The sequence below is a fragment of the Colius striatus genome, chromosome 3, assembly GCF_028858725.1.
Source record: "Colius striatus isolate bColStr4 chromosome 3, bColStr4.1.hap1, whole genome shotgun sequence".
Taxonomy (NCBI): Eukaryota; Metazoa; Chordata; class Aves; order Coliiformes; family Coliidae; genus Colius; species Colius striatus.
This window is the reverse complement of record NC_084761.1, coordinates 23022493-23048082: the sequence shown is the minus strand read 5'-3', so window position 1 is coordinate 23048082 and position 25590 is coordinate 23022493. Positions and strand designations below refer to the sequence as shown.

The window sequence follows — 25590 nt, the reverse complement described above, 5'->3', positions numbered from 1 at the left end:
TCTTGTTGCAGATAATGTTTGGAGTCCTCTTCATTGATTATTGGCAGCTGCTGCATTCTGAGAAAACCTGCTTCAATTTAGCTTTCCAGATCCTTTGACTTCCTGCTCCAACAGCTTTATAGCCTCCCAGACAGCTTCATAAATGCACTGCAATGGTCACATGAACATCTTGGGAGGGGAATTGGAACCTCTGCATCTCCTTATTCCTATGGCACTATAGCAAGAGAGAACTAAAAAAGCATCAAGTCCAATAGAAGTTGGAAGTCCTGCAAAAGATGAATCTAATTGTGAAGCTCCGCAGAAGTTTCAGAATGCTTGTCGTTCTCCTGGTGACCTTCTGCTTGGCAAGTATTGTCATTTCTGCCTATTACCTCTACACAGGCTACAAGCAGGAAATGGCCATTGTGGAAACCACTGGAGAAGCGGAGTGTGAAGATCTCAAGCTTCTACCATACAGATCAGTGGAGCTGAAAACAGCTAAGCCAATTGATCCGTCTAGAACTGATCCCACTGTCCTCCTGTTCGTGGAAAGCCAGTACTCCCAGCTAGGGCAAGACATCATAGCCATCCTTGAATCCAGCAGATTTCAGTACCACATGGTCATTGCACCAGCTAAAGGGGACATTCCCCCTCTCACAGACAGTGGAAGAGGAAAATACACAATTGTTATATACGAGAATATTTTAAAGTATGTATCCATGGACTCATGGAATAGAGAGCTTCTGGAAAAATACTGTGTGGAATACAGTGTTAGCATAATTGGTTTTCATAAAGCCAACGAGAACAGCTCTCCAATTACAAAGCTGAAAGGACTGCCATTACATCTTTACAATAATGTAGCCCTCAAAGACTGTGTAGTAAACCCTCAGTCTCCCTTGCTGCGCATTACCAAAGCGCCAAGGGTTGAGAAAGGTCCACTGCCTGGTGAGGACTGGACAGTTTTCCAGTTTAACCATTCCACCTATCAACCTGTGCTTTTAACTGAACTGCAGACTTCCAGACCACCCCCAGATGCATTGCCAAAGGCTGCTTTGTATGCAACTGTCATCCAAGACTTGGGTCTTCATGATGGAATTCAAAGAGTCCTTTTTGGAAACAACCTCACCTTCTGGTTACACAAACTGATCTTTATTGATGCCATTTCTTTTCTGACGGGGAAGAAGCTCACACTGTCCTTGGATAGGTACATCCTGGTTGACATAGATGACATCTTTGTTGGGAAAGAGGGAACGAGGATGAACATCAATGATGTGAAGGTAATGCAAGAATTGGGGGATACCATCCCAGATGGATGTATGTGCTATTTAAAAAGAGCCAAAGGTTGAAAAAGCAGGCAAGCTCCATTTCCTAGTAAAGTTGAAAGTGCAGAAGCGTAGTCAGCAGATTAAGAAACCATAACCTGAGAGTACTTTAGAAATTACTTTAAAAGTCTGTTTACCCACATGCATACAGAGATGCATTCATGTGTGTATATACATTAATAGAGATGGTCTCATATAGCAATGCTATAGTGAATGGTCTGTCTGCCTCTTGCTTAGATAGGTTCTATTTATGGGCTTCACCCAGAGCACCTGGGTAACAAAGGAGACTTTAATCTCATCCAACAGAGGTCTTTCTTTGAACTAATTAAAAGCATCCTTGTTTCTGAAACAAGTTTACTGCTGATATATCATAATTTTTAGACACCATCACATATTTTACAATGAATTAATTTGGTTTTCCCTATCCACATACAGGTACACATATGTATGTACCTGGCATATATACAGGTATTTTCATTTTTATAGGCTTTTTTTGTGTTCTTTCACTATTTCTGAAAAGTAGATTGAATAATAGAAGATAGTTGCCTTCTTAAATCTCATGTATTTGTCCCCATAGTTTAAAAGCATCAAAAGATCAAAAGGACAAAAAGGCCTGAAAAAGTTAGCCTCATTTTGACTTACATGAATTTGCATGATAATTTTCAACAGCAGACTAGCAGGTGAGCATTAAAGTTACCAGTGACAGGATGGAAGCATAGCTTGCTAATGGTATAACCATCTGATGTGGTGAAAAGTCCAGAGACTATTCTTTGAAGGCTCTTTTAAACTTATATTCATAGCTTGTTGTATGCAGAGATGCCATTATGTTTGTTTAGAGCAATTTTCAAAGACGTGTGCAACTTGGAAGTATAGATAGAACTCAATAGCATGACAGTTACTTCCTTGCAATTTTCCACATGTGGGAATTGTTATATTCAGAGATCAAATGAAGTTTCTAAGCATGCAAAATCATATTCTCAAATCTTCAGAGGTTTGGGGTTTTTTCCTGTAAGTACCCCTATGCTTTCATTAGCGATAAGCAAGACTTTTGTTTTAAAACACAGATTTCCTTTTGGTTTCTTAACTATTCTTTTTATTTCTATGACTTCTATATTCACCTGCTTCCTTGTCCAGATCATTAAGAGAGGTGTCAAAACATCCAGCAAAAGCAGTAGTCTCACATACAATTAAAGCAGTTTCTGACATAAGAAAAGGTCAGGTAATTCTGTTCACCAAACCAGGCACACGAATGCTCAACAGGGATGATTTCCAGTACCAGGCATTCCAAGTGTCTGGTGTCTTGAGATCTGATGACAGTGCACAAACTCAGTGATCAAGTGCTCTTTCTCCCCAGAAATATGTTATAAAAATGATCTCAGAAAAGGCTTGTATACAAGAGGAAATTAACTGAAAAGGCAATTGTGGAAAAAGTTCTTCAGCAATAGCTTTCCACCTGCACGTTTATGAGAGTGTATTTTTCTAACGTGGTTTCCTCCACTAAGAAAGTATTTAATTATTCTACATTGGTTAAAGAGCCCCTATTGCTATAAGAAGGGTGTCCACACAGAATCACATGAAATTTGAAATATAGTTTTGACTGAAATCATCTCACTAGGCAGAAAAATCCCCAAATTACCTCCTTTATTATCCAGCAATTGACAACATTATTAGGCAAACCTTTTTACATGTGTTCGGCAGGGCAGACATGCTTCATTGTTCATTACAGAAGGGGCAAAAAAACTCCAGATCCAGGGGGCTGAGTAGAAGCTAGATGGCAGAACCACAACTGTTAAAAGCATTCAGCATCACTTTTGTGTTCTTCAGACATTTACCCATACAAAAACTGAGCAGTCCACACTGCTGAATGTCTTGAAAATAACAAGAGAAGCATCTGCTACAATTCTGATTTTTAATTTGTTTTTTTAAAGACATGTGTCTTCAGTCTTCTTTTTATGGATTATGTTTGAGTCAAGGTATGAAGGGAAGCTTTCATTCTTCCCACATTTCTCCATTATGCTAAATAAGCAGCCCACTTGCTTTGCAAAACCACCAACAGTGCCATTCACGGGATAAATCCCCTCTTCAGCTCAGACAGGAAATCATGCCACAAACACCAGCCACAGAGAGAAATCTTTTGCAAGCACATGTTCAGAACCAACCTTCCCATCAAGCACTCTTTTGGGGACAAGAAAAAGTTTACTGCCTTTTTAGACAATGGCCACACATAAATCCACTCTACAGCTTGACCATCCATTGATATTCTGTTCTTAACATCGTAGGTTGAATTTCAAATCAGTTACCCAGTATAGATTTGCTCCCCACCGTATTTCACACACACTTGCTACATAAATCAGTCCATTCGTACAGACTGGACATTCCCAGAATACATTAACATTCAAAACAGAATGCTTGCTAATGAACATAACATCGAAATCAGAGTGTACTTTGGTTAGTTTACAGTAAAGGATAATTACAGACAGTTAGAGAACAATCTCCCAAGTCACTTGGGGAAGGAGGCAATTAAGAACCAATACGCCTGCCTTCATCCCTTAAGGCAGATCAGCATCTTTGCTTGAAAGGCAAAAATAGCAAAAGGAGACATTATTAAGAGACTGGTATTTAAATGATGTCAAAGTATCACTATGCATTTTGAAGCAGCAAAGAGAGTTGTGTTTTCACAGCACATGAGAGGCTGTTACTGGCACGTAGAGGCACCATGAGGTTTAGGGGCAGGTCATGCTTGTCCTGTAAGAGTGTGATAAGGGTGGAAATGTGAATGTCTCTGGTAGCAAGAAGGATTAGCACAGGCTCTGCGTATTGTTAAACAAGAATGTGACAGAATTTGGACCATCTCCTTCCTTTCCTGAATTGCATATTACAAGTCTATTTAGCACTAGGGGAAAAAAAAAAAAAAAACCAAAAAAACCCCCACAAAACCAAAAACCACTCCACAATTCACATGTATAATGCCATGCACTTCAAAACTCATTTCATCTAGTCCTCTGCAATGCAAGCCTGAAACATCAGCATCACCAATATAAAAGAAAATATTTGCTCTTTATATGGTGCTTTCAAAAACAAAACAAGAGAACCATATGAAGCTGTGTTTGTAACGAAACAATATCTCAGCACAGTATATCCACTGCACTATACCACACCACTACTTCTCCAATTCCTTCAGCTCTTAACACTTGTTACTGCAAATAGCATAGTTACACAGACTTTTTCAAAGTGCCGTGCACAACTGTGTGCCTCAGCAAGGTTTTCATACATGACATATTCCCAGGTGTGTGCAAGAAACTGCAGATGAACAATTACCTCCTAAACTCTACAAAAAAAACCTACCACTAAACATCACTCTTAGGCATTTCCTTCCAGTGATCAAATATGTCATGGCAGCCAACCTGAAGGAGAGACAACTAGAAATGAGTCTTCTGATACTAGCATTTGAATGTAACAATTAAAAGACGAGTAACACTGTTCCTGTGTAATTACTTCCTCCAACTTAAATACTTTCACAAAGCCATTTCTCAATTAGGTGCTTTGGGTATATATAGTTTTATAAACTGTGGCATCAGATAGATAAATAGAGATTAAAGAATGGAGTTATTATGGGTTCTCTTTACCACAAAAGATCTCCTAGTACCTTATACTGTAAGAGACGTGCAAGGTCGTATCTAGCTAAGTAATGAAACAGGAACTCAGTAGAACCACAGAAAGCTTTTTTTCCCAAGCTTTCTGGAGATCTCGAGCCTAGTGAGCCTCTGCAAATGAATTTGTCTCTTTCCATGCTGCCAATATATTATCTCACTGCTTGATTTTAGAAGGCACAAGACTCCAGAATCCATCAGTTAATTTGCAGAATTACTGAATTCATGTTCTTGTAAATTACATTGGTTCCCAGCCACACAACCAGTCCACAATCACTAGCATCAGTGTTTTAGCAAAAAAATCCATCCCAACAAAACCCAACCCTAGAAACATCTGGTTATACTGTGTCAGGGATTGCCAGACAGAAAGAATGCAAAACTTTTACCTTTAAAATTTCCTTTTAACTGAGCATAAACAAAAGTGCATTACTCAGATAGCGAGAACCCACTAAAGTATTTAATTTTTTTTTTCTGCTATAGTATGAGCTATTGCTCTAATTTATTCACCCCAGGAGGAACTCAACACAACACCCAGAGATTTTTGAACAGCTCTCACAAATTCAGTTCTTATTGCTAACTCAAACCTCCCTGCAAAAATCACAACACAAGCTCAGGTTCTTATTCATTAATAAATTTTAAAAAACAAAACAAACAAAAAAAACCAGCAAACCAAAAAGCCTTAACCTTTCATTTTCTAACCTCCTCTTAACTCTGTAACTTGCACTGCACCACAGCTTCCTTCTATAACCTTCTTCCAGGTGGAACCTCTCAAGAGCCACCTGCCTCCCTCTCACCCCTCACTCTTCCAGCTGGAGCTCATAATCAAAGAGAAATTGCTCATCCCAGTGCCGTCATATCACAAATCCCCTTTCTCTAACAACTCATCTTCCCTTTTCTATATTCTCTCTAATTGCTGCCATAAGGCATATCCTTGTGCTTTCTGAGATACTATAAAATGATGGAGCAATGGTTGGAAATGTCCTTTGTGTTACTATTGACTGCAGTTCCTCCTTTTTCTTGCAGCACCAAAGAGCCCATCTGCATTCTCCCCTCTTCTTCCACTCTAAGCTTCAGTTCACTTCACTGGAAATAGGAATTACATTAGACTCTGACACCTCCTCATTTCCACAAGTCTGCACTTTGTATTTGACCTTCACCATCATTAAAATGCCCTGAACACCTAAAGGCTGTGATTTCTCGGTCATATTAGTATTTTAAAGACAAGAATTCATGTTGGAGTAACGTTTTTTTGTGATAATTCGAAATTAAAGAACACTCGCTCAGCAGGAAACTGAACTCAATAACTGACTCTCTCCAGCATTTACTTTTTCTGATCTTTCTGCAAGAACAATTGCTTTCAGGTGAAATAATTGTCTGGGCCACATCACCAGGCATGGCAGAATGATAGTCAGTACAAAGCTCCAGACTGGCAACAGGGTGGTTAAAGCTTTCTCTGCTGCTGTGTGCAAACCCTCCTCCCTGTCCATTCAGCCTAAATGCCCTTTGAGAGATGGAGTTTAATAAACTGTTGTAGGCCAATGCTCATTCCTATTTCAGTTCTGATGGACTGCCTTACTTCTTGTACTGTTTGGAGTTGGTAGTACAGACCTAAGCAAGCCACGTGAATGAGGAAACTCTGACAACAGACCAGAGAGCATTTCTGCACCCCTTTGCAGAATTTGACTCCTAGTGTCATGGAATATGTCCAGTTTTCTGTAGAAATTTGCCAATAGTGGTTAAGACCAGAATTAAGAGTCTGGGAGCATTATAGTGGGTTATAATGGATTTCTAACTCAGGTCTATGAAGACTTTGTCTGGATGCTCTACTCTCTCATACTTGTCCTATGCTTACATTCAACTGAAGGGAAGATTATGATGGAATTTGCAGCAGCCTAATATCTCAGTCTGCAACCAGTTACTTCCACACGTACACAATATCAGTTCCCAAAATTCCCAATGCTTGCAAAAAATTTGAAACTACTAATGCTGTAAATAGGCACTAGAAACAAAGCTTTTTCATTATTCATTCCCCTGCACCATTTTCCTTCAGCAGAAGCTACAAACGGTGATCACTTTCTTGCTAATAATGTGAGATACAATAGCCATCTCTATAGCCTTTTTATAATAATAAACTCCTGCCAGTAAGTAACCACCAATGTATAATACAGGGAGAAACTAAAAACAGAAGATGTATGATCACAGGATGCTAGAGGAGACAGCCAAGCATTAGTCATTATAGGCTGTGTTGCCCTAATGTCACCTTTTAAAGCCCTTGAGAGTGGCAGTGAAGAACACAATGAAGAGAAATTCTGGAGTTCCCACTTTTGTATGGTCTTCAAGACTTTAAAAATGAATTTAAAGAGTAGCTGAGAAGGCATTATAAGAAAATTTTAATAATCAGACAATCTTTTTAAAAATGAGAGTGCCTACTGAATTCTACTTCATCACAGATGACAGTTCATTCAATATTTTCCTTGTTGAGGCACCTTGAATCACCCAATTCTGCAATAACTTGAGTGTTGAATTCTGTTTAAGTGCCTTGTCACGATACATCACACAAAATGTTTCATACTTTTTTTGTTTTTTCAATAAAGTCTGTTCTTTCATTCAGATTTTCAGTACTGACATAGTTAAAAAATACATTCCTTTGCCATCAGCAAAACATTTCTTTTTCTCTTTGGCAGTGTGGCAGATTGTATGTCTAACCGAGTATTCTGCCTGTATTTAGATTTGGGATTCTCTCATCTGCCAGGTTTCCCACTGAAGAGATGGTAGGTCCTGACAATATTTAACCAGTTTTGCTAGAAAACAGACTCTGGTGGCTTTAATTTTCTAGTTATTTCATTTTGTTAGTTTAGACAGTTGTATTCCTTCCACATGTCCCACACATTAAAAGGATCCCTCCATCATATGGTCTAAGCAAGATTTTCCTGAATATTTCAAAACTCACTCAATGTTCTTGTGTCACAGAAGGCACACTAGGGTTTTTTTGTCATCAGGGTTGCAAGACTCTAAGCAGTGCAATTTTATATTGTTTGTACAAGCACCACAGAACTGTCACAAACCTGAATGGTTATTTTGCTCCAAGGTAGAAGTTTCATCTTTTGAAATGCAAGCAAATGAATTTAAAAAAACAGAAAAATCATCCTTCTTCCAGCTTTTTAATGAGCTGTAAGAACTTTATAGAATACAATTTTGAAAAAGAGTAACAATTCTGAAATTTTGAGAAGCAGTACAATACCTTTTAAAATATAGAAGTGGCAGAGTTTTCCAGTTCCTGGCCTAATTCAGAAATACCTAGTGCCTACAGCCTGGGCTCAGCATCATTGTCTTGTGACACATTCCTTTGTCTACACCTCCACTAATTCCTGGATTTAGAATGGTTTCTCAAGTCCCTTCTTCAAAATAATTCTGCAGTCATAGCTTGTATCATACTGTGGTATATTTCCAGGATATATGTGGCACTCTATCCTAATTTAATTTAATTTCAATAATTTTCACGACATTTAGGGAATCCATAACAGCCAAAAAAAAAAACCATCTGCTTTGTATTAACCTCTCAAGAGGCCTACATTAACCTGAGTCTTAAAACAATGGATAGTAGTTAAAAATGAGCAATAAAAATTACTTCCTGTATAGCAAAATAACACTCTATGAAATGATCAAATACATTTGTAGCAAGGCTATCCAATGCACACTTAAAGAGCAGCCATAATTATTGCCTTAAAAGCACTTGATGCAGCAGTAAACCCATTACCCTGAATGCCATTGATAATGTGGCTACTTTAGTAGCGCTGTTACTTAAGTAACTTTAAATATGCCTTTGTCATTCAAATGTGAGCAGAAGAAACAAAACTTAGAGCATAAGCTCAATTTAGTATCATTAGCATTATTCAAATGATTTGAAAATATCAATGCTCAGGAAAAAGGTGAATAGGTAAAAGGACAGATGAACAGATGAGATAACAGAGAAAATCTCAGAGAGAAAGGGAGACCTTTTAAATTTCAAATATTTATCAATAATTAACTAGGCAATTTCTGCCCTCTTCTACCCACATAACATGAAAACAAATCTTTCTCTATGTCTGGTTTCAAATCCTTAGATCTATTGGTCTCTATAGACACATATCTATATATGCAAACACGCAAATTAGGGCAGAAAAGGAGTCTAGCAAGAGCTTTTTGTGAAACACTGGGCTTGGTGCCTCTTTAAAGAGTAACATTATTTCATAGTAGATGAATATTGTCTATTAATTGCCAGTTTTTAATGTAAACATCATATGCCAGCCTGTGGAACTTCAAAACTGGTAAATTGTAAACAGATCCTAGTACCAGGTAATAGGATAACCTTCAAGCTAAACCTCCTGCTTCATTTCAGGGGAAAAAAAAAAAAGCCTTGGGTCAAAATCTAGGATGTTACCATTGCCTCTAGTGAGCCATGCATTCATCTACAAAAAGATTTAGGCTTTCCCCAAAGGGCTGAACAATTTTCATAAGTATTTCCTTTTCCTTTGGACATATCCAGAGTCCAAATACTTTTACAGAGACATAAGAATAAATGACCCTCTGACTCCATCGCTCAACATGAGTCATGCGTAGCTTGGAACAGTTAGAATGAGTCATATATTGCTTTCAGCAGTTTCTGGGAGAATAGTGCTTTGCATACAAACAGAGAAATTCACTGCAAGAAACTTTTTTTATTCAGGAAATTTCATATGGTATATCTGTAGCTACTTTAATAAATAAACAAAAAAAATGAATTATTTCATTGAACATTGGAAACTGTGACAGCTCGATACCATTATTTCAGTGCTGAAGGGGATGTCTATGCATCAGTTTCTTGGGGTTTTTTGCAAATGATCATAAGCACACACACAAAGAATCAAATTTGATGAGAAAATCATCCTGCCTTTTATGTTTATGTCACCAGATAATATTCTGGTGACTGGCCAGGCAAAAGAAGATAAAATCATGCAAAGCATTCAGGATTTGCTGTGAAAGCACGAGCCGTAATAAAACAATACATGATGCATTGTGGCTTTCCATCAGATGCCAACTAGTTAGACCCAATGCTGAATTTTTGACTTACAACCATTGGCATGGCAACTCTCCAACCCTTTACGGAGACACAAATCAAGGCTCTCCAGCTTAAAATCTAGAGTACCAGTGACGAGTGATGGGTAAACCCTTCATTACTTGCTAGTGTTTCATGAATCTCTTGGGAAGATCTGGTAGGTGGACCTATCATAGCCCCAATGCAAGCTCCTCTGAACAGATACACATTTGGGAGTCTTGGGCATCAAATGACGTCTTATCTGTCTCTTGCTTTATACCAGATCCTGAGGCAATGCAGTATCACTAGGGCTTTCAAATGGTGGTAGTAAGAAACTGCAGATGACTGACTTTCCAGATACCAATCTCCTAAATAAGGCTAACATCTGTGCACACGAGGTCAGCACTGCTCCAGCAGTACTGAATGCTGATCCATCCATCTGTATTATCAGGTTATAGTTTCAGCTGATTCTAGGAGCTTTTTTGTCATTGCCAAGATATATAGCAGGCTGAACCAGAAATGTTTGGGAGATTGCTTTGGCCATCCTACAGGGGCATGCCACTGCCAGTGTCCCAGGAGGAGAGGTAGCCTGTTCTTTGTGCTCAGAGAGTAGAGCAGTGCTTGCAGGTGTAAGTATAAATCTCTTTTTCAGTTGCATCAGTTGTTTCCATACTAGGATTGATGTGGAATATTTTTATCAAGACACACTACAGCACTGACATTATTCGAGGCTAGCAGCTTGCAGCATCCATGAAACTTCACCTGTGCTCACATGAACTTACAAAATGGTGAAAATGTGGACATTACAGTGCTATAAAGTTCCTGAAAAATGTTCTCCTCCCACAGACTCCCAGAACCCCCTTGCTTAGGAATTTTATGAGTTTATTTTTTTGCTGTGTGCTGCATGTACACCTGGAAGCATATCTCAAATGCAGCTCTCACTTTGCTATACAGGGTAACCCAACTCTATTTGCAGAGATCACTGTTTGCTGCCCCACACCTTTGAACATTCTCACAGAGAGACTATCACTTCTTTCATGCATTTTTGCTGCCAGTACCGATTACTCATTTACCAGGTCAGAAGAGATCTCATTTATTTACTGCTGCACACATGCTAGCAGCAACAAGGGTCTCCAGTAAATTCCCCTATTTCGTCACTGCCAGCCTATTCTCAGTTTGGTGGCAGGATGCCAACATCAGATTTAGTTTACCTTCCATTTTCATTTCCTATCCTTTGATGTCTTAATCATACATTTATTACAACTGCTATCTGCATGTCCCTTTTATGGCACGTATTCTGAATGCATGACGGTACCCTTTCCAGGCAATGTACATGGATGTAACATAGCTTGGTATCCAACCACAATAATTTTCTGCAGACAGCAAACACAATTTCTCCATAAATACAGAGGGTGAGGGGAATAACTTTGTTCCTTATGTGCCAAATGCACAAGGCAATGTCTCAATAGAGATTTTCTTAGAGATAAGAAGCAAAAGTAATTTAAAAACTACTGCCTATACAGCATTCTCACCCGTAGAGAGAAAGCCACACATTGCATGTTTATTTTGAAGGCAACCCCTAATTCTGGGAGCACGATCCTGATAAAGTAACACTTTTCTTTACTAGTCTTCCATCTGTACGAGAATACTCATTGGTCTTAAAATCGAGGTTTCTAACTGAGAGATTCATCTGCATGGGACCTTACGGTATAAATGTCTTTCATTTATTAAAATAATATTTCTTTCATATACTTGTTTTTACTGTTGAATATTACATTGCACAAAATCCTCACCAGTTCTACCATATTTAAATAAAAATTATTTTGGTTTGCTATTACTTTGTTGCTCAAAAAAACCCAACAAGAATTTTTTGGTCTCATGGTCAATTATAATATTAAAGTAGAAGACTGTTTACTGATTAAACGTGTCATTTCAAGTGGAAGAAAGATATAAAATTAAAACGGAAATGTTAAATGTGATAAATCACAATTCCAATAGTTACAATATTTAATGTAGAATATTTTATAAATAGATACATTTTTTCCTCAAGAAATGCCAGGTAGAAAAGGAAACCAAACTTTTTTTAAAATAACCTTAATAGAATTCAATTCTCAAAAAGCAATTGAAAGGATAAGATATTAATAATTTCCTGCATAACAATGTATTAGTAAAAATACTTGTGAGCTCTCTGAACAGTGTTTTAGTTTCTTAGAATTTTATTTATTGCAACACATTGCATGTATTACAGTTTTCTGATTTTAAACTCCAGCATTTATCATTGATTAGTATAGCTTACAATAAAACACTCTTGTATTCCCAGTTAAGCTTGGCACAGGAAGACTATTAAGGCAACATGATGTCCTTCAACTCTTAAAGAGCAACTTTGCCTGTTTAGAGTCCAGAGTTTGTTTTACCTAGATCTGTCATCCAAGTCCATAAGGCTCACTAGTGTTGGTCTGTAGATAAGTTAAAGTATACATGGATACAATTTGGGAACAAAAACAGTGTCAACACATTGAAATTCTTGCAGATGAATGAAATACTTTTTTTTTTTTTCTCAATGTCTCCTAAATCCCGGATTCTTTAAAAAAAAACCTCAGAATCTCCATTTTTTGTGTAAACAGTAAGATTTACAACAAGCTAGTGAAGGTTACAATAGACTGTTCCTTTCTGAAGCCAATTTGAGCAATAAAGTTGTTATCCCAACTCTGGCTCGTTTTAGAAAAGCCGAACCAGTGACTGGCTTTCTTAACTTTCACCTGAAACAAATGCCTCTCCATCCCCAAACATACTCTATTAGCATAAAATCACCACAAAGTTGATCTCTGATGTTTTCTTGAGGAAACAAAGCTGAAAGCAAGTACCTTTTCCCCCTTTCAGGAGCAAAGATTATAAATACCATTTACCAAAACACAACAGTTTCTCTAAATATCTGTAAATCTTACTCTTTTCTATGTTTCTTAATGTCTTCCTATTACTAGCACTCTTGTAATCTGTCATTCATGTTTCCATCCAGACAGCACCCAAACAGAAGTGGGATCTATGGTGTGACATACATTCAGCTTCTCCAGCACGACATCCACCCTATTTTTAACACTCTGATTGGAGAAGGTGGAATTACTTATCTGAGAAACTTTAATTTTTTAAATTGATATAGTCATTTCATTGCTTTTTTTTTTCTTTTTTAAAGTCATAAATTAAATATATCAAAACAACTACCTACTTCCAAATACTTTCTGATCAAGGTATGGTAAAATTCAAAGAATTCGAGATTAGGATTTTAGTTTTTCTTTCTTCCAAATTCCTTAGACTAAATGGGTGAAAAATCCTGCAAAATGGCAAGGCAAAGGAAAATTAAGTTTATATTCTTGTAACTCAATCAGCTTAAACTACTCCAGTGCAACAGTCTCCTGTGGCAAAATGTTGTTTTATTAAATGCAGAATGTTCCACCAGAATGCAATTTAAACAAAATTCTATTCTGCCAGCTCATCTTCTCTGGCAGGCTGAAGGAAAAGTGGGCAGTTTAAAGAATATTAAAAAAAAGAAAAAGAAAAAGTAAATCCAACAGATCATAATTAAATGTATCTCTGGAACTGATGATCTTCCATAAATTAAAAAAATGCACATAATACACACTCTGCTGAGAGACTTTTTAACTATAGAATATTACAGGAAATGGATATTTCAGGTTGTTACTGCCTAAGAAAATGTAAAAGTCAAAATTATTCCTGTAACTTTTACATTACATATTAAATCCAAAATATCAACATTTAATCAATTTCTAAAAGTTGTCTCAATATTATACTTGAACTGCTTCAACTGAATCAGATTGAAACTGATTCATGGGCTTCAAGGACCTACGTTTTTCACCCCAAAGCATCAGACCTTCAAGTAAAGGCTGTATAAAGAATGTTTGAATTCACATTTTTGACAGCATACCATATTTGCTTCCTTTCCCCAAATCTCATGAAATATTGGCTCTTAAAACTGTCAGTGATTCTTGAAAGCACAAGTGCTTTTCTGGTTGAGGTCCAATTGTTTTAACAGGGTAGATTCTCAGTATAATTTTCCATTCCCTAGGTTTTTAAACTCCTTAGAAGCCTGTAGTTCTGTACATTAGCCTGCTCATTAATAGTGCAGAGGCAAAGCCAAGATCAAGATCGTTTTAGTTAATAGAAGTTTTGATATTGATTTCAATATCAAGGGGGCTTGGCCTCAAAAATATTCACTGCAAGAGCAGCTCTGTGATCTCAGGGCTTTGGAGAAGAGAAGGCTACAGCTGGCCACCTCTGCCATGCCTGGATGCTCCCTCCACCCTCTCTCCTATAGTCATAGGCATAGATAAAATAGCCATTTGCAAAGACAAGGGGTCAGATGCACTAGCTGTACCTGGTTTATTGTTGAGAATGTGTGAGGAGAAAAGAAGGGCGGGAATCCTAGATGGGAAAGGGGCTGTAAGATGCCAGGGGTAGCAAGTTGTACACCAGAGGAAAGTAGCATGGTAAGGAATAGGAGAGCATGGGAGAGAGGCTCAAGGGGTGAGGATCAAAGCAGAGCCTGGAGCAGGGCTATGATTTCTCAGTTTTCTAGAAATATTTAAGTGCTTAGGGCTATAAAGACTGAAAACCTCTTTTGTAATAACACTTACTGTAGATTTTTCAACAAATTAGCACAAATGTTTGGAAATTAATTGAATATACAAGGATAATTAAGCATTAATCTATATGTATCTATAATTAATAGAGACTAAATGCTCTATAGACTTACCAATTTAGGGATTCTTTAATGGAGCTTCAGGCAAAAGTGTGAATTGCTAAGGCTATACTCTGCATGGTTAATAAAAATAATAATGCATTTCTTCTTTAAAAAAATAGGTTCCACTGCAGAATGTGATTCTTTAATAAAAAAGCTCTGCATGTGTCTTCCTAGTAACATATCCCAAGATTTATCTGCATCATAAACAAATATGTCTGTGGTATTATAAAGTGTAATTCCACTGTATTTGTTATTAGGAAAGGGAATAAGGTTTCCCATATGCTTTCACTATTATTTCTCTTGTAACTGAGAACATGCTGCCAGTACATTACCAGGAAATAAAAGCTACCCATCACTGCTGTAAATATTGCAAGGTGGGTATTACAGAGCAGCTCTGTGTGAAAGACCAGAGGAGATTTACTCTCAGCCTTCAGGCTGCAGGTACATTTCAAAGCTCAGCAACCAGAGGCAAAGCCTTGGACCAGTGACACCTTGTTATTTGTTTGCTTAATATAAAGAAACATTTTGAGTTGACGATACAGATGTTGATTTCAAGAGTTTAGCATGATGTCAAGGGGAGGTTTAGAAATTTCCTAAGATCAGGATCTTGGCTGAGATTTGGATGTAAAATTACCTATGTTCAACTTACTCTTTGTCTTCCAGGATTTTGTTAAGAGTAGGAGGGAACTCCCTTCTCCTCCTTTGTGTGGTAATCACTGATACCACAGTGGACTAAGGCATAGGGGAAAAGAAACTGTCTTTAGAAAAAGAGATTTTCTTACTCTTTTACCGTTACTGTTACAGTTTACATTGCAGGGCATAGCCAACAAGCCCCTGAATATTGCACTGGGCTTTCTGCAAAGGCAATACAAAGTCCATCCATTGACATGAGAGTATGACAAGGCAGTGCATTGCTTTTTGAACACCCTTTGAATGCTTGACAGGCTGGGGTAAAATAACTGGAAACTGTTAAACTGACTAGATGTGTTGGGGGAAAACCTTTGGGTGAAACATCTGTAAGTACATAAGTACTTGTGCTCATTTTCCTCTATTGCTATATTGGACAATATTCTGTGCTAAGCCAGTGTAAGAGGGCAAGCGTGTAAATATGAAAAGCTACAGTTGATCACAATACTTATATAGACACAAGTATGTTCCTATAGAGCTAAATGTAGACAAAAGGCAGGAAAGAGCTGACTGTAGGATAGTTAAAACCAGTCTTTGAATATTCTTCTGCCATTAAACTGTCCAAGCCAGCTGATATTCATCATATAGAAATATTCTGGATTAGATAATTTTCATGGCTGGTTACTGTTGCTACAGCAAAGGTTTGAGGTGTGTTAAACCCCATCAGCAGAGGGCAAAGAAGGGGGAATGCAGAGCTCATACAGTAACTTGAGGGATAAGGAAGATTTTCCACAATGGAAAAATACCGCTTAAATAACGTTATTTCTCACGTTACAGATGCAAATTGTTTTCAGGGTTTGAATGTACACCTTGTCAAACAATCCCATTTAGATAGCAGAGCATTGGCCAAGTAAAACCTCTCAGTATTTATGATTTTTTAACACTTCTTCCCATATAAAATAAAATTATGGCACTCCCACAGCTAGAAGAGTGATAGAACCTCTCACCTCAGAAAGGAGTGGAAATTTAGTGTAATACCTATAATTTAAAAGGATGATCTTTTGCTGAACATAATTTTCTCAGTTTAATAATGATCCCAAGTTACATGGATTCATGCTTTACACTGCAATCAGCTACACAGTTTTCAATGGGAATATTTAGAGAGAAAAGTATTACCTATAATGACTAAGATCAAAAGCAACTGCATTTTCAAGTTAACTGTCTCAGTAATGCCACTTTCTTCTTGCCACCAAAAGGCATGTGAAAAAAAACCCAACCTATTTCAAAGCCTAACAAAAAAAACCAAACCAAAACAATTTTTTTTCCTCCCAGCAACCTTTCTGTATGGTTTGGGTTTTTTTTTTTCCTGAGATAATATTATGCAAGCATTTAATGTGCTGGTGAGCTTAGCTTTCTTCACTGTTCTTAAGTGCTAGAAACATATTCAACATAAAGATTGACAGCTGGTGTTCTCATATATGTAAGAACAGAGAAAACCCCAAAATTTTAACTATTGTGAGACTTAGGCAAGGACTGTGAACATTAGAAACACCGATTTTTACTGTATTACTATTGTCATTAGACATTACTGTGCTTGCAAGACATAGCCTGTTTCTAGCATATGAGATATACCCTTTTTCTAGGGCGTGGGATGAATCTTTCACCCAAAACTATTCCCTACAAAAGACTCTATACATTATAGGAATATGCTCTCATACATATGATAAGTTGGAGAAAAGAATATGAAATTTCAAAATTATGTTCCCATTCTCTTCCAAGCAGCCAAGAAAAGACGTTGTAAAAGTTATCAGTAAACACTCTGATTAAAAAATGCTTGCTAGAAATGTTTACTCTTCCTTCCAAATAATTTACTTTATGTAGTTTCTGGATAGCTCAGCATTCATCCTGTGTAATTTAGAAAATCAAGGGTGAAGAGCATGAGGAGAGCACAAGCATACCTTTCTAACAGGAAATACTTTGCAGATGCACCATGCTTGGGGAAATTCAATGCATTCCAATTCCAAATGCATTCCATAAAAGATTGTTTGTCAGAAGCAGTTTTAGTAGCCTTAGAGGTGAGTCATTCCTGTCAAGAATGATTTAGCAGTATCTAGAAAAGGATGAGCTCCATTAGGTATTAGGAAATTCACCCAAATCCTCTTTTTCTCCCTGGTGGCTGAAATTCCCTGCCAGACCTCTCACTGATGGTGCGAGGGAGCAACTGCTATCCTTGCTCAGGGTCTTTTCCAGAGCCTGGTGAGCCAGACAGTCCTCTTCTCCACTAAGGAGGCATGGGATAGGCTGACTTAGTGCAAGTACCTATACAAGGTTAATCTAGAAAAGCCAGAAGGGACCACTGGGACAATTTGGAGTGACATTATAAATAACACAAGGCACAGAAACTCAACCAGCAATCTGGGCATCCAGCTTCCTCTGTCAAAACCAACAGAAGCCTGGACTTACGCTGGATATACCTGGGTTGTGCTGCCAGGTAGAAGGGCTCCCTGTTATTAGAAGTTTCCTTCCCAGGAAGTCACTGGAAAAGCTGAAAACTTCTTCATACTTTTTGACATTTATATAATACCACTTGAATTTGTCAAGGGTGCAGGTTTGAGGATTTTTCAAGTCTGTAATCAAGAGTGATTTGAAGAAAGGCAGTACTTCAGTTTTGCTCTTAGTATAACTTCCCACTTTTTGGAAAGATGTGGTGATACTTTTTAACCATATATTTATCTATGACCTGAAGAATTTATTCTGGCTGTTAGATATCGTCTCAATTTTACCTAAAATGACTTAATTTTCTGTAAAAGTAATCCATTAGAACCATTGAAATGGTTTCTTTCAAATTTGTCAGCCTCATTTGCTGATCCGTCTTGGTTTTACTGGACATCATACTTGCCTTTAACATTTCTATTTAAGACAAATTAGTAGAAACTTATCATGAATGTTGCCCCTTCCCTTTGGTTCTTACAGCGTCCTTATCTGGATAACTTACTGTGCTATCTTCAAGCTGGGAAGGGTCATAAACTAGCGGTAAGCAAGAGGATTTTCTGGGATGGAGAGATTCTGAACTCATCCTCAAGGACAAAACAGACACTGTCTCCTTCTATTCTAAAATTGAAAGACGTGAGAGTGGCAGAAGCACTCTAACCTCTGGTAAAAGACAGTGTAAAGCAAGAAATTTTGCCTTGCAATTCCCTTTTCATTTTACAGAAAACTCAAGTTCCAGTAAACAAACATAAGCAAAACACTGAAGCAAGCTCCCTAGATAATGCAAGACAGCATCATAAAAAAGGAAGAAGGGTCCAAGAAGTTAAGCTCCAGTAGACAAGCATCAAATATCTCAAAAATATTAAAAAACAACACTTAATTCTAGTGATTTTTAATGCATGTCCTTACCCATCAAGATTTTGCAAACTCTAGTTTTCAGAATAACTACTGAAAATGTGGAAGTCTTCACAGTACCACCAAGGAAATCTGGGTGACAGAAGTTTTCTAGCAAGCCATTCTTTTGTTTGAGAACACAGGAAAATGTACTGGCAGAGGTTTCTGTGAGCCTACTCAATTTTAGGGACTCCAGTTCTTTTAACAGTAACTTTTAACAGGCTGTAGCCAAATGTCTCATTGCAGTCCATTGAGGATAAAAGGGGACCTATAAAACTAACAAGTGGATTAAATACAGTTCGGGCTTTCTGTAAAACGGAAGCATTCCTAGATCACTGGAAGTAAATGCAAAGGAGACTGTGTGACATAGGTACATTGTAACTTGGTTGAGAAATATAAAAAATCATTTAAAAGACAGCTCTTTCCCAGCTTTAAGGGTTTTTTTTTTTTTTACTTTGCCCCAAAAGAATAATAGAAAATGGTTTTATGACTTTGCTGCAAGAGGTACTCTCACAGTGAAACAACATGTGACTTCTACCTGTTCAGGATCTACCTTCCTCTCGCGCACATATAGCATAGTGAAATAAATGGGCAAGACTAGACTAGGAAAGGATGACTGCTACTTGCAGTCCCACCCATCTTTAAAGCTTTTGGGAGCACGTCAGCACACCATCAATGTTTATGGAGCCTACAGAGACTTGAGTTGTAGCTGCAGGCAGAAGGCAGAAGTGCTGTGCTGTGTGCTTCCCAGGGAAGTCATTGAGTCCCCTGTTTTAAAAGATGTTTAGGTGTGGTGCTGAGGGACATGGTTTAGTGGTGGGTTTGGCACTGTTAGGTTAGTGGTTGGACTCCATGATCTTAAGGGTCTTTTCCAACTTAAATAATGGTGCTCCTAAGTATCATGTTAACTTACTTGGTTTTCAGTTTTTATGGAGATAGTGAGAAATGGCTAGACTTACTAAGGGAAGATAAAAGTAACAGACCAGATAGCTGGTGTATAGGTGCTACAAGTGATTGAAAGATATATAAAAACAATTTCAGTGAATTATTTGAGATTTCCAATATATGCTTTAGAAAGGATTATAAGGAAAAATAGTAATTAATGATAAGAAAGACATTGGGAAAGTCTACACACTGAGTGTATGAGTTTAAAAATACCTGTTCACGGACAGAAAAATGCCAAGGAGTGACATGTTTCTGCTCTGTCCTTCTGCGTTTGGGTATTTTGAGCATTCCTATATTTACCACTGACAGCCTGAACAGAAACAGAGAAATTTCTAGGTTCTGTGGTTTCTTTGTTCCCCCTCCCAGTTGAAAGCTGTAGAAGTTCTTCATTTAAACATACAGAGGTACCCTCTTTAAGCCACTAGTTCTATCTGTCATCACACAAACACACCTAGTCTGAAAACTGAAGGACAGACCTGAATTTTTAATATATCGCCTCTATTCCAGTCTCTCCTTTATGATTTAATGTATGTTTAAAAAGAAGCTTAATTCTACCACAAAACATATACATTGCTTAGTTTTTAAACAGTAAATTTAGAGTGGAAATTTTAGATTGCTTGTAGGAGTTCAGAATTTTGAGATAAAAGTCCATGATGAGAATCTTAAGGAATTTTTCTTTTTATGACAAGGTTACTTCAGTAAATGATTTCCAAGGGCAGTAACGGAGCAGAAAAGCACCCTGATTAAATCTTAGTACATCCAAATCCATAAATGAAAGAAAATAAATAAGGTAGCCTCCATTAGCTCAGCTCTTAAATAATTTATAACAACTCAGTGCCTACCTATAACAGGTTGGATCTTTTTTGTTGTTGGAGTTTGGGAGTTTTTTCTTTTTCTTAAGGAAAAAAATCTGAACAAGCAAGAAACAAGAAAGATAGCATATACAACTAAAAGAAAATGCAGTTGTTAACGTTACTTGTTCTTTACTTTGTATTATACCAAATAAGGAGATACCTTGATCTTTTTTTGACATAGCTCAAATATTACTTCAGAGGAATTGTATATACTAATCTCTGTGTTTTGCTCTAAGTGACATGAAGCACAATGACTGACACTGATACAGTTTCCTGCAACAGGATCACAATTGCTGAACATGAATTTTTTATTAACATACTATTTTAAATCTTCATGTTGTCACTTTAAAGCCTCAAGATGGTTTTCCCGTTCAATGTTTATTTTAAGGTTTAGGGTTTTTTTGTGATTGATCACAGATAGACAATTGTTCTGCTTCTGCCTTTCTGGCCTCTCTCATGCTAGCTAACAAAATTACAGATGGACAAACCCCACCTGCCTCATGGATACAGGGCGAGATGCAAGAAGCAGTTCTTCTTTCCTTGTACTGACTGAGCAGAACCGCAGCCTCTGAAAGGAGCAGAAAACAGTAGAAAAAAGTGTAAGGCTGTACCCAGTACTCCCCAGGCAGCAGCCAGCAAAATTACAGACTGCAAAAAGAAATAGCCTTCATCTCTGTGAAGGAACGGTTGGGACATTCATCTTGGTAGGGGAAAGGCTCTCACAGCACACCATGCAGCAGAGCTGGCTGCCTCCATGCTGGGGGAAGCACAGACCAGCTTCTTCTCCAAACTGTCATTCCAAGCCTGTGTTGCGTGCAGGCTACAGACAGGAGAAACCAGCTTAGCAACAGTATCTTGCCTCCAAGATCTGCCATGGACTCAGAGTCTGAGGTTGGAGGGTATAGGATCTCAGTTCAGAGGTAGATCTAGGCATAAGACAAATAGATCCTAACATCCAGGGGGAGAAGGAACTAGCAGAGAAAGCTGCAGACTATCTATTTTTCAGATGAGCATCTCTTAATGAAGGACAGCCTTTACTGACTATGTTTGGAAGTAAACAAAGCACTGCAAATGAACAGATTGAAGGAGAGAGAAAGTGGGGACATCTCACATATCAGCATATTTTCCAGTACAGTCTGCAACAACAATAGGTGGAGAGAATGATAGACAACAAGTAGAGGTTTCAGTTCTTTCCCAGAAAGCTGAACTATTACTGCAGCCATTAAATTCTGCCTAAAATGAAAAACAGTTGTGACGTTGCTAACATAGATACAGTTGTCACATTTCAAAAAGTAAGAAGAGGCAATGCCCTTGCAAAGACACTGTACCTATGTTGCAATCTCAGAGAGCAAAATATCATAGGTTTTCTCTAAGTAGTCAGGTGGTCTGAGAGAAGAAGGGAGAGATATTTAAATTAGACTAAGCATTACTGGTCATGTTTGGTTTAAAATCTAGACCAAAAATTCTTCATCTACAGCTGGCAGATGACCTTCTCCTGATTCCTGATGCTGAATAACCTTCTTTTCAAGAGGTTTCTTTTGCTGAAAATGCTTAAGTTTTTGAAAAATCAAAATTTCTAAGAAGTTCTAAGACCTTTCACTACCTTGCTGAAAGTGTCACCAGCCCCTGTCCCTGCTGCATGTGAGGAGGGACCTTGGTTGGCAGCAGGGCTTTTTCCTGCACCGCAGCAACCCATAATCCCCATCCATTCTCAGCTTGGATACATGCCACTTTTTCTTCTTCCGGGATTTGTCGGCAGATTTGGTTAGTATTCCTAAACAATCCTTCAGAATCAGTGGTGATTTATATTAAAGACCCTCAGTGATTTCCCAAATAGGTTGTAAATCTTTTCAGTGAATAACATCAACAGAGAAGAGCAATCACTTCTAGCAGATAACCACTGTAGCTATACCCTGCTCTGATGATGCCAGCAGCAGGTCCTGTGGCTGCTCACAAGCATGCCTAATGCCTTTGATCTTTCCCAGTCAGATACTACTGGAAAACAGGAAGTGATTGCACTGACTCATCTATGTGGTCTCACTCCTGAGATACCTGTGCCACTGTCGTAGAATCATCTCTCCTATAATAATTGATCAAAAGTCATCTTCTGAGTTCTCAAGTGACATTAACGAGTTAGTTGTGAGAAGCTAGTAAATCTGATGAGCATAACCCCATTGATCTCATTCAGCTAAAACTAGCTGAAGTTTTTTTCTGAAACGGATGCATGCCTCTGCTCAACTAAGTGACTGCTGATGGTTTTCTGACTTTAAGATGGAGTTACAAAATTTTTAGCAGATCTGATAAAAATTGAGTATTCTGATCATAGAGGAAAAAATATTTGTCTGTTTGAAATAAACACATTACAAATGAATGCAAAACATTACTTTTTTCTTACTTCAAATAAACCCACATATCCTCTCAGACCTCACAGTAAGACAGTGACTCAAGGGAAATGCTGAACAGACTCAAGTAATAGCTCTATAATAAAAAATAAATCTGCAGACAGGGCTGCCTGTGTTCAGTATTAGAGACCTTCATATTAATTATTTATATGGCACTATAGATTAGCATAGTACCTCACAGAAATAAATACCAAAAGAAGCCAAGCCTCGTAGCTCAGGAAGGCAGGGCAATGGCCAAAGCCCTGCTTGCCTCACTGGGTATGGGGAACAGTCTGCAGTTAGCACTGGGAATTACACCATTTGTACAATGCGCTGGGTCAAAAGTATTTTACAAGAGAGCGTAAATCTGTGAGGGCTGACAGTTGCCTATTGATCCAGGGCCTGGTTAACAGCTATTCAAATCACTTTAGGTGTAGGGGAAATAGTACAAGTGATTTCAAAATCTCATTAACAATTTGGCTAACTTTAACCCCAAAAACTCCTTTCAAAATCTAGCCAGAGAGTCAATAATGTGAATTCTTCGTAATTTCTACTCTATAGTATTAAAGAATTTTCTACTAAAATTCTGTTATAAGCGTATGAAATATTCTGAAGTCCTCACCACACAGAAATAATGACTCAGCTTCACTGGGTTTATAAATTCCTCACTGAATTGTGTTTTAAGAAGTGCAGATACAGTTGATTTTTTGTCCTTATGGCAGAAATCTGTGCTCCAAACCGAAAGCTGAAACTGAGGAACATGAAGTCCTAGTCTTGCAGTGACCCTATCAGTGATGTCAGGCTAGACATCTTTTTTTCTCCTTTTTTAAAATTCAGTTTTCCTAACAGAAAAACGGCAACTAGTTATTTCATATCATCCTCCCAATGGTTGCTGTGATTATTACTATTTCATGGTGGTCTTATGAAGATTGTATTGGCTTTGAAGATTGCCAAGACCACATCAGACATTGTCAATTTTGGGGTTTTTTTTTTCCTAGCATAGATGTCAGGGAAGGAGCAAGAGTGGGAAGAGGCAATCAAAAATCACATCCTGACAGCAGCTGTTTGCAGTGGAAAGAAACATTGCTGAATGTATTTGCGCTTTTTTTTTTCCCACCCCCTTCATATTTTCAGATGGAAATCAAGAGCAAAACCTCTACTTTGTGGTTCTCCAGATTTCCAGAGACCAACAGCAAATTGCTGTACAGAAAATCTTAGGAATGAAGCTCAGGGCTATATAATTGCACAAACATTAAAGACAGATGCTAGGAACAGAAATAATTAAATGCATTAAAAGACTTCTTGATGCTAATAACAAGTGTGTACCACAGAAGCCTGGGAAAACTATCTTGGAGTGAAAAATACAGATAACATTTTATTCAATTCTTACCATAATTTTGATTGGAAGGGATTTCTGGAGGTGAGACAGTCTAAGCCTCTGCTCAAAGCAGAGGTAACTTCAAAGTTACATCAAATCATATCACAAAGGGTAGCAATTCCCCAGCCTTTCTGGGCAACCTGAGACAAAAAATCCTCTTTACTAAGCTGTGTATATAAACATCATGTACAGAAAGATTTACTGTATAAAATATCTACATTTATACATTTGCACATATTTTATATCTACAGAACCTACCAATAAATACTAATGTGTATGTGAACATAGATATATTTCATGCACACACAGAGGAAAGAAAAAAGTGCAGCAGTGAAATCACTACCCAGCACTAGGATCCATTCCCAAATGAATGATGACTTTGAATAATAGGAAGTCAACCCATTTTTGACAAGATTCTCAGTCATATTCCTCAGATGGTGATGGGGGAATTTAACCTTGGCCACGTAGCCCTAGGATGCCAAGTACTAGCACATCCTCCCATGCTAGAAGCACTTCTTAAAAGGAGACTGTGGCAATAAAGTGAGTCATGATGACAGCAAATTATAAACACAATAAAGAGCAGAAATATCTAACTTCCTCTCCATCTCCTTTCTAACTGCATGAAGAACTGCACCCTTTCTTATCTACTCCCCACATTGTGCAGTCCTCATGGACAGGCAATATAGTAACTTAGGATCATGTTTCCTTGGGCAGCATTACCTAGTGGAAAGCCTCATAGGCTGGGGACCCTGAGTACCATGCCCAAAGTGATGCCTGCCACAGAGACAGGAACCTCTAAGATCTTGATATTTTGCTGGTTGCCAAAATTCACATTCACAAGATTGCTCCTTGAAGGCCATATTTGTATGAGCAGGAGTCCAAATAATATGTTGGGCTTCCTGCTCCATATTGGGGTAATGGTGAGTGCTACAAATCTTGGGTCCTCTCAGCTTCTCCTGATTCTCTCAAACATGTTTAGCAACTTCTGGGAAGGTCCTTGAAACACCTGCAAGAGTCAGGAATTTGGTTCAGTTCTTCAGAACTAATGTTTAGAGCTTTTACAAGGACATTTTGACCATTGCAGCTTTTGTGCTCAATAATCTCCATGTTTCACTGTTGGCATTTTCCTTCAAACCGGATTTAAGAATTCACAGGCTGTTCTCATGGACACATCCCTTCTTTCCCAAATATCCTTCTAGTCCATAACACTATTATTTGCGATACGAGCTTATTTTCAGCTAAGATACACATGAAGCAAGGT

The 25590-nt window shown here is 37.9% G+C and overlaps 1 protein-coding gene across 1 annotated transcript in view; it reads left to right on the top strand.

Annotated features, from left to right (window-relative positions):
• The first annotated feature begins 275 nt into the window (after positions 1 to 275).
• LOC104554788 (bifunctional heparan sulfate N-deacetylase/N-sulfotransferase 4) overlaps positions 276 to 25590 on the top strand; it is an 83411-nt gene continuing 58096 nt past the window's right edge. Inside the window, exon 1 of the mRNA XM_061992858.1 lies at positions 276 to 1256. Coding sequence (XP_061848842.1) covers positions 276 to 1256 — 981 coding nt within the window. The remainder of the gene's footprint in view (positions 1257 to 25590) is intronic.